The sequence below is a fragment of the Chinchilla lanigera genome, unplaced genomic scaffold, assembly GCF_000276665.1.
Source record: "Chinchilla lanigera isolate Chin_1 unplaced genomic scaffold, ChiLan1.0 scaffold00128, whole genome shotgun sequence".
Classification (NCBI taxonomy): domain Eukaryota; kingdom Metazoa; phylum Chordata; class Mammalia; order Rodentia; family Chinchillidae; genus Chinchilla; species Chinchilla lanigera.
Genome location: NW_004955529.1, coordinates 3906080 through 3916926, shown reverse-complemented (window position 1 = coordinate 3916926; position 10847 = coordinate 3906080). Strand labels below are relative to the sequence as shown.

At 36.2% G+C, this 10847-nt stretch overlaps 1 protein-coding gene across 1 annotated transcript in view; it reads right to left on the bottom strand.

Annotated features, from left to right (window-relative positions):
* The window catches only part of Apool (apolipoprotein O-like), an 80263-nt gene that overhangs the window by 12662 nt on the left and 56754 nt on the right, over positions 1-10847 (bottom strand). Inside the window, exons 7-8 of the mRNA XM_005410081.2 lie at positions 3108-3221; positions 2780-2897 (exon numbers count right to left, since the gene is read on the bottom strand). Of these exons, the coding sequence (XP_005410138.1) occupies positions 2780-2897; positions 3108-3221 (232 nt within the window). The remainder of the gene's footprint in view (positions 1-2779; positions 2898-3107; positions 3222-10847) is intronic.

Below are 10847 nucleotides of genomic sequence, written 5' to 3'. Positions count from 1 at the left end.
TATGTGCACCTCTCCCTATAGAATAAGAATTGGCAAACTTTTTCTGCAAAAGGTCAGGACTAAAATTTTCAACTTTGTGAACAATATATTCTCCATTAAAACAGCTCAACTGTTTTCACTGCAGTATAAAAGTAGCCAAACACAACATACAAACAAACAAATGTGATTATATTCTACTAAAATTTGATGGACTAATGTCCATACATCTGAATGTAATATAATATTCACTGAAATAGCATTACTTTGATTTTTCAAAACCACTTAAAACATGTACTCTCAGCTAGGGAATGTACAAAAATAGTGAGCCAGATTTGGCATAGACTATAGGTTGCCAACTGCTGCTTTAGAGGGGCATTAATCCTGGAAGACTGAAAGATTTCATTTTTTCTTTAACATTCATGAAGAGATCCATGATATCAAATTTCTAAATTTGTGACTTCCAAAACAATATAATCTTCACTTTAAATGTATATGAGATATTAGAAAAACAATCAAACTCACCCTCAGCATCACACTAATCGGACAATATACCAAATTGATTCTGTATCGTGATAAGTGTTGGTGATAGGTAGACTCACTAGACAGTGATCTCAAAGGGTATCAATAAAAATGTGCTCTTTAGCAAAATGGCTAATTAATCTATGCTAAAGAAAATGAGGACATCTTTTAACATTCACGGATAAGGAGACTCAGGTTAGAGGTGCTCTGTAACCTTCCCCAGGTAACAGAAGTATGAAATGTTGCACCTGGTATTCACACTGAAGTTGTATTCTAAACCTTGTGATCACAATCACTCTGCTTCCCACATCACAGAACTTTGGGATCACATGTGAAATACAGAAATGAGTAATGGTAGAATCTATTCTGAAGGATATATTATTACAGACTCTAGGAGTGTGTCCTGTCAAACATTATATCTTCAAAGTCTAAACCACCAATGTGATGGCACTGGGAGGTAAGCCCTCTGGGAAGTGATTAGGATTAGATGAGGTGATGAAGATGAGCTTCTGTGCATGGAATTAGTGCCCTTATAAGAGTCCTGAGTGTTTAGTCCTGAGAGCTTTTCCCTGTATTCTCTGCCATGTGAGAAAACAAGAATTAAACTGTCCACAAGCCAGAAGAGGCCATTCACAAGAACTTGACCGTGGTGGCACCTTAGTGTTGGATGTTCAGACTCAAGTATGAGAGATATAAATTTCTGTTACAAGCAACAACATGGTCTATTGAATTTCTTTTCATAGCAGCCTGAACTAAGGTATATATGATAAGGAGGAAAAGCACTGGCATCTCTATCTCCCCCTTCATGTCTCTTTAGAATGTTTTTCATATACTACATCATGCAAGACAGGGGTTAAGTGTTCCAGAATCCAGACATGTAAAGATAAACCATTAGTGAGGCATGACTTTGGTTCCACTTTTAAGATGTAGTATGTTTCATCTTCACCATAATACTCTGGAATCACAGACAACTGTGTTATTCAGAGACAGTTTGAAAATGTCTATAACTTGAATAAAAGGAGAGCAACACAGGAAAATAGTACAACCTAAATCAGGTTTGTTTTTCAATGATAGTTTTTGTTAAGACTCAGAAGAGAGGGAACTGAAATTAAAGACTATATTCTGGCTTTAAATTAGAAATAATTATACACAGTGGAAAAAAATCTGCACTTTGGTGTCAGGAATATGTAGTCTATAAACAGCTTACTACTCACAAGCTGCATAATTTGGAGCAAGTTGCTTAAGCTTCCTGATTCTTAGTGTTTTCATAATAAACAGGAATAATTCCTAATATGTCAGACTTTCTTGTTTTGCTTTGCTTTGTGGGTATAGAATGAATAGCATAATAAACTTAGAATACTTTGCAAATCAGTATATGTTTGACAAAGAATAGATATTATTACTGTCTCCTACTACTCCATTTCTGAGTCAGTCATATTTTCTTTGCAATGAAACAACTTAGTGCGTTGAGTCATCCACATTATACTCAGATAAACCCATGCAGATCAGTAACTGGTGAACTTATGTGACTACACTGCTGAAATAGTGTTACATACTGTGCTACATTCTTTTTTTCTTTGAGACAGGGCTTCACTAAGTTGCTAAGTTGCTAAGTTGCTCAGGCTGGGCTCAAGTTTGAAATCCTCCTAGCTCAGTCTCTCAGACTGCTGGGATTAGAGGCAAGTGTCACAAAGCCTGGCTTCTGCTACTTTCATTTTGATCATAGTAAAATCATAGTATTTTTTAGAAAGTCACTATTTGGTCCTAGAAAGAATTATCTAATGATGAATTCTAACAAAGTTGCAAGTACTATAATTGGTGTTATATATATGGCAGTATTCAATACTAAAGTTCTCCTTTAATACAAATAAAATAAAAATACAAGTGACAGAAGCTAAGGCTGACAAGGAGGCTAATAGTACAAGAAATTGAAGCAGATATTTCTTTATGTATGTATAACTCATGCCTGTAAATTGATAGAATATAGAGAGGTACATTTTCCTCATGATAAAATAGTTCACATTTATAAAGTGATATTAAATGTTTCACTCAATCAACTTGTCACTGTTACTCTATAACCCTATATACAAAAACCTGCATTATGAACTATATGGTGATGTAAAAAATCCTAGACATCTAAGTCACTCATAATACAAAAATACAAACTTCATATATGAGAGAAAGCAAAAACATACCTAAAGAAAGCACACAAATAAGCTTGTAATGCTGAAAAGTTACTTTAGACAAGAATAAAAATAAAATTGAAATATTCCAAACAAACCTGAGGTGGGTTCTGATTTTATCACTGTTTCAGAACTGAATTCCGTTGGCGAAGACACTGAATGTTTCAGGATGTGAGTTGTTTCTGTAGGTATTTCTGTTTCATCAGAGTTTCCTAGCTGTGTACCAAAAAAATTTTTCTTTCATAAGTAAGTCACTTTACCCAAAGAATAAAGTATCTTAAATCAACTATACTATACCAAGTTATTATAATTCCTTAGTCTTCATTTTATCATAGACTTCTGTCTGGAACCCCCATTAGCCCATCCAAGCCAACACCCACCCAAACAAAAGTTATTGCTTATCTTTTTGGTCTAATGAAACTCTACCTTAGTTTTTCCTTTAGGCTCTGGCAGTGATTCTTTTTTGGTGCTTTTTGTCCACAATGACTTAAATGCTTCATATATTTGCTGACTTGTAGCATATACTTTTTTCCCAGTTACCTAATTCAAACAAGAAGTGATTCAAACAACACATATTTTTATAATTTAAAACAAAAGCATTTAAAAATTTATATCATGTCAGACATGGTGGAGCATGCCTATAATCCCAGCACTCAGGAGCCTGAGGCACAAGGACTGCTGTAAGTTTGAGGCCAGCCTGGGCTACATAGTGAGTTCAAGGCCATCCTGAATTACATAGTGAGACCCAGTATCAAAAAACCAAAAGAAAAAACAATTCACATCAGATATTTTATATAAATCAGTGAGAATCAAAGTAAAAGCTGGGTGTGGTGATGGCATGCCTATAAGCCCAGCACTCAGGAAGCTAAGGCGGGAGGATCTGCAAGTTCGAGGCCAGCCTGGGCTACATAGTAATTTCAAGCCGAACCCGAAGTACATAGCAAGACCCTGTCTCACAGACCCCCCCAAAATAGCAAAAATATAAACCTCTATCTAAATCGTAATGCAAAGCACCATTGTCCAAATCTTATATGAAAATTTGTCTCTTAGAAAAGGCTAAAGTACAATTTTTATTCACACTGTGACATGTAATTTTACAATTATATTATTATTATTGTTGTTGTTGTTGTCACTGTTATTTAATGCTGGTAACGGAACCCAGGGCCTTCACCATGCTAAGTGGTCTACCTCAGAGGATACATCTCTAGCCCTATTTCATTATTTTAAATTTATTTTTTGGCTTTGTTAGGGTATAATTGACAAATAAAATTCCTATTTAAGGTGTACAATATGGCATTTTGATGTAGGTATACCTTTTTCTAATGGTTCCCGGAATCAAATTAATTAGCATATTCATCTGTTCAGTTACCTTTTTGTTAGTGTGTACACTGAAGAGCTGTCTCTTAGCAAACTTTAAGTACTCAACATATAAGTATAAACTGTTAGTGACCTATTGTATATAGGTCTCCAGCACATTTTCATCTTCTAAGTGCAAGTTTGTACTCTTCAATTAACATCTCCTCATTTCCTCCATCCCTCAGCTCCTGGCAACCACTATTCCTCTGCTAAATGCAACTGCTGCAGATTTCACATATAAGCAATTCCAAGCATCATTTGTCTTTCTGTGCCCTGCCATTTGCAGCAATGTGAATGATCTTGGAGGACATTATGCTAATGAAAACTATGTCTAGTTACAGAAGCCTGGGAAATACAATTTGAAATAATAAAGAACTAAATGAGAAAATGGAATTTTAAGCTGTTACATAGTTAACACATTCCCACCAGTTTGAATCTTGTTAGGCAGCTTGTACCACTTGTGATACAAATGAATTTAACCACTTTATCAGTCTTTTCACCAATAAAATTAATGAAAAGTCTACAAATAGGCCAAATCTAGTTAGTTGCTTGAATTTGTACTATTGTCCAAATATAAATATTAAATAATACTATTTATATCAACTAAAATTATAATCAACAGATGTATTCATTTCATTAATTTATAAGTTAACTTACACTATTCATGAATAACATCAATAATTACTTCTCTAAATTTTAGCACAAAAAATCTTACAAGTTCCCCACTGCTGGTGTAAATAATATGCATTTCAAGTGCTGTTCCACAAATTCATTGTATTACAAATTTTTAAAAGATTTTAATGTTTTCTTTAAGGAACTGTAATACGATGACATCACGTCTGCTAAATCAATGCCTTTCTTTGCATTACTGCAATTAAAGGACCCCCTGAGAATTTGTACAAGCTGTCAAGTGGAATAGTGATGCATGTACCATGATGCATGTTGAATGTGACAGGAAGAATCAAATTCAAATCAGAGCCACCCAGCAGTAAGACATATAAATTATAGCCCCATCAAAAAGTAGTAATGATTTTGCTTAAATTATTCTCAATTCACTAAAAAAAGGTAGCAGCTAATATCTGTAAATAATTTTGGTAGAAAGATAAAATATGACTATAAATACAGTCAAGCAGAGACAAGAATTCCAAATGCTGCTATTACTTTCAGTGATAGTGCTTTCTCACTGGAAATCTTCTGATTCCTTCCTTCTTTGTTCCTTATGGTGAAAGTCAACTCAGGAGCTACCGATTTTTCATGGGGAGCTTTCCAAAATTACATATTTTACAAACAGGAGACTTTTTTCCAAAGAAAAAGCTATTTTTCTTCTTCAAATAGAAATACTGGTATTCTTTAACTAAGTATATATCTATATTTAGAAAGTAAAACAATATCCTAGTACAAAGTCCTCTTCCTTCCTCAATATGTAGATATTCATATTATATAATTTGCCTGATTTATGTGCAGGGATATGTTCCAAGATACCCAATGGATACCAGAAACAAGATACTTCTGAGCCCTATATATACTATACGTTTAATTTCAAAATAAGCCCAGTAAGAGATTAACAAAAACAAAATGTAACAGCAATTATAACCGTTATGTGAATGTAGTTTCTCTCTCAAAATATCACTGCATTGTAGATATTGGCAACCGCAGCACACATTTTTTTCCTTTTTATTTTTTTAAAGAAAGCACTTTATAGACTGTGGTTTGTTTGCATTCCCAGCACCACTATGCTTGTATTTTTGAGCCATTATTAAGTAAAATGAGAGTTACTTGAAAACAAGCATTGTAATACTGTAACAGTTGATCTGATATTTGACATGTATGATAAGTGACAAACTGTGTAACATATGTAGTATAGATTTACTGAAGACAGGAATTACATATCCTAGGCAATACAGAGCAGGATCATGCAAGATTCTGTCACACTACTCATAATGGTATGCAACTTAAAATTTATGAATAAAATAAATTAAATTTATTTTTGGAATTTTCAACTTAATATTTTTTGAATGGTGGTTAACCATAGATAACTGAAACCATAAAAAGTAAAACCACTGACAAGAGGACAATCCAGACAAACAGTTACACTCTATGTTAGCATGGATGGAAGTCCACAATGAACAACTGCAAAAAAAGAGGCTGTAGAATCTCAATTACATTTTAAAATAACTTACACACTAAACAACTAGCTTTCCTTTTAGCATATAGATGGGATCAAAAAATTGTTTTATAAAACACAAAAGTGGCACAGTTGAGATCAACAACAAAATACAGCTTCTCCAGAACCTGGAACTGAGACACCTAGAAAACAACCTGTTAGAAGAAAAGCAGCAGACCTTCAGGAACTGGGAAGGAGTTGCCAAAAAAAAAAAAAAAAAAAGTAGCAAGTATAAAGAAGCTGGAGAAAAGAAGCACAACACAGAGAAAAGTAACAGCAACCTAGAAAGCTCACTCTTGCTCCTGGAAAGGAGACCTGTCTGCTGACGTAAGGTCAGAGGGTTGGAAACCTAGGGAGAAAACAACAGGTCCAGAGTGCCATCCCCAAGAAAACTCCACAGTTATTGTAAACTGTTAACACAGCAGGGGCTTTTACTCTAAAAGTAACTCTTACCATATGGCAGGTTAGGTCTTTCTTTCATCAACATTACTGCAGTTCATTTCAGAACTAGGTACTAGGCTAACTGTAGTGTGCGCTCCATTCCCAAATTAACAGAGGTGGTTGGATCTTAGTACTGAGGCAAAGGCATATACCTAGCCATACCCAGAGAATAACACTGAGAAACAGACTCACCGGGCTTCCTGAAGATGTATGCAAATACCTTCCTAAAGGTATTTCCATACTAGCAACAAAGTCTTTTCAATACAATCAACCCCAAAACTCTGCACACATGTGCATGCATGCATGCTCATGCGCAAACACACAAACCATGAGACAAGGCAACTAAATGCCTCCCAGAAATCCCAACTCCCCCACAGCTGATTGATGGGCATCAATGGGAAGGAAAAACCCACAAAGCCATATTGTTTGAAATAAGGGAGAAGATGAAAAAAAAAAAAAAAAAAAAAGAGCAGTAAGGTACTCATCAATCTCAAAAATGATACAACTACACAGGTAATGGATGTAAAAAGTAAAGTGACCTGTGAGCTTATAGAAGACAGTAATAAAAAGCTAGCTGACCTAAACATATAATACAAAACATGAATGACCAATATATTAAAAAACAAACTCCATGAAAATTTAACCAAACAAAAATATAGGACATAAAACCTTACTGAGATGTGGAGAGCAGGTGTCTGCCAGGGTTGGGCTGAATCCCGAACATCTTCAGGAAGCCCGGAGAGTCGCAGCAGTGCCCCCTGATGAGTGTGCAAGGCAGGCGGAAACTTGGGCACCCTCTGGGGCCTTGGTGGCTACTCGTCACAACCATAGTGTGTCTGCCAGGGCTGGGCTGAACGCCAGGCACCTTTAGGAACCCCGGTGAGCCACTCTGGTGCCCCTACTAGTGTATGTGTCACGTAGATCCCTGGACAATGTCCGGGGCCTTGGTAGTCACTGCCAGAACAACTCACACCCCGCTGGAAGCTCAGCTGAAACCTGGACAGAGTCAGCGGCCGTGAAGAGTCCACCCTCACCTCTCCCCTTCCAGTATGGGAAGCAGGCTTTGCCCTGGACAATATCTGAAGCCTCGGTGAACATGACCTATACCCTCTCTACTCTTGTAAAACCTGGGCCGAACCACAGACAGTCTAAGGAATGCTGGCGAGCCGTCCCTGCCCTTAACACACACACCTGGGAGTCAATTGAATGCAAGAAAGTTCGGGAGCATCTGGGACCCCACCTTGCCACCACTCACCAGCACAGGAGCTGCACTAAGCACTGTGTATCTTCAAACTCTCACCCTGCCACCCGCACACAATCAGGACAGAGAGACTGCACTCCAGGGAGCCTCTGGATCTTCAAAAATGACAAAATGAAGGAGTAAAATGCAATGCCAGACCTCTACACCACCCAAAACAAGTCCAGGAGGCATCAACACAGAAAAGCCTGGAAGTCATACACCTGAAATTTCTGAAATGATAGCAACTGAAGTAAAAAAAACAAGTCCCTCAGGCCACAGGAGTCATCACATCAGATATAATGTCTCAGGTGAAAAAAGAAATGACAACAATAATGAAAGAAATGTTCAGCATATTCAAAGATGTCAGTGATAAGAAAACAGAAGAGCATAGACAACTCATGGAAACTTTCAGTGAACAAAACAGAAAAGAACTAGAAGGTAGGAAACAGATGCAAACAGATATGCAGGAAATTAAAAACTCCACTGAAAGCTGGCAAAACTGCCTGAATGAAGTTTAAGATAGACTTTCAGACCTTGAAGACAGGATTGCCACTAATGAACGTGAAAGGAGGGATCTCTTAAAAACAAGGAACCAAGAAATAACAATTCAACAACTGCAAGACGAAACAAAGAGAAACAATGTCAGATTAATAGGTATTAATGAAACAGTAGGTGTCAACACAAAGGACATAAAAAGACTATTTGCAGAAATAATGAAGAAAATTTCCCAGGCATGGTAAAAGAATCGGACATCCAGGTAAGTGAAGCATATAGAACTCCAGTTAATCATAACCAAAATAAATCTACCCCTAGACATACAGTGATCAAGAACCGAGAAACTCAACAAAAGCTCATAATATTAGAAGCTGTTAGAGAAAAGAAACTGATCACCTATAAAGGAAAGCCTATCAGAATCACGGCAGATTTCTCAACACAAACCGCCAAGGCAAGAAGAGCTTGGAGTGAAGTATTTCAGGTACTGAAATAAAACAACTTCCAACCAAGATTGATATACCCTGCAAAACTATCTTTCAAATTTATTGAAGAAATAAAATATTTTTATGATAAAGAACAGCTGAAGAAATTCATGACCACCAAACCAATCCTAGAAAGACTACTAACAAATATTCTAGAAAGGGATAAAACAGACCACAGCTTCAAGAACAACTGAAAGGAACCACCAAGCAGAGCAAGCAATTAAACAGAGGGGAAAAGGAGGATCCAATAGCAGGAAAATACCATGACAAAGATAAGCCAGCACATATCCGTTATAACCATCAATGTAAACCATCTCAATACACCAACCAAAAGAAGCAGACTAGGAGAGTGCATCAGGAAACAAAATCCAACTATCTGATGTATACAAGAAACACATTTAATTCAAAAGGAAATTTATAAACTGAAAGTTAAAGGATGGAAAACAATACTCTATGTCACAGGAACCCAGAAAAAAGTGGGTGTAGCTGTTCTGTTAGCAGACAACCTGAACTTCAAGCATAATGAAAAGAGATAAAGAAGGTCATTACATACTTGTAAGGGGGAAGCTTCAAGAGGAAGAGATAACAATTATAAACATCTATGCGCCAAATATAGGAGCACCCACATATATCAGACAAATTCTAACAGACATGAAAAATGAAATAAGTAGCAACACAATCATAAGAGGGGACTTTAACACACCATTATCACAAAGACATAGATAAACTAGACAAAAAATTGGGAAAGAAATAACATAACTTAATCAAACAATGTGAACATATGAATTTACTAGACCTTTACAGAGTGTTCCAACCAACAGCATCAGAACACACATTCTTCTCAGCTGCACATGGGACATTTTCTAAAATAGACCACATACTAGTACACAGAACATGTTTAAGTAAATGCAAAGGAATTGAAATTATTCCATGTGTAATATCAGACCACAGTACAAAGAAATTGGAAATTAATGACAAAAGAAAACACAAAAACTCCATAAACAGTTGGAAATTAAACACCATCCTCCTGAACAACCAATGGGTCACCGATGAAATTAAAGTACAGATTAAACACTATTTACAATACAACGAAAATGGAGATAAAACCTACAGAAACCTGTGGGATGCAATGAAATCAGTCCTCAGAGGGACATTTATAGTGGTGAACTCCCACCTTAGGAAAACAGAACCAGCACAAATAAACAATCTTACACTGCACCTCAAGTTCCTAGAAAAAGAAGAGCAAGTCAAACCCAGAGCCCAAAGAAGGTAGGAAATTATGAAGCTCAGAGCAGAAATTAATGCAATGGAGCCTAAAAACACAATACAAAGAATTAATGAATCGAAGAATTGGTTCTTTGAAAGAATAAATAAAATAGATAAACCCCTAGCCAACCTTATTAAAAAAGGAAAGAAAAAACTGAAATGCATAGAATAAGGAATGAAACGGGCGAAATCACTACAGATCCTGAAGAAATTCAGAAGATCATCAATACCTACTTTGAAAATCTTTACTCTCAGAAAGTGGAAAACACAGAGGAAATGGACCGCTATCTAGATACATATGAATTACCAAAGCTGAATGAAGAAGATATAAAAATCCTGAATGATTCAATATCAGCCACTGAAACTGAGAATGTAATTAAAAACTTGCCAGTGAAGAAAAGCCCAGGTCCTCATGGATTCACAGCTGAATAATACAAGCAATTTAGGGAAGATTTAACATCAATTCTTCTCAAACTCTTTAATGAAACTGAAAGGGAAGGAATTCTCCACAACTCATTCCTAGAGGCAAGTATTATTCTGATACCAAAACCAGAGAAAGACCCAACCAAGAAAGAGAACTACAGATCAATCTCCCTAATGAATATAGATGCAAAAATCCTCAATAAAATGCTAGCAAACAGAATACAAGAACTCATGAAGATTATACACCATGACCAAGTGGGATTCATACCAAGAATGCAGGGATGGTTCAATATATGAAA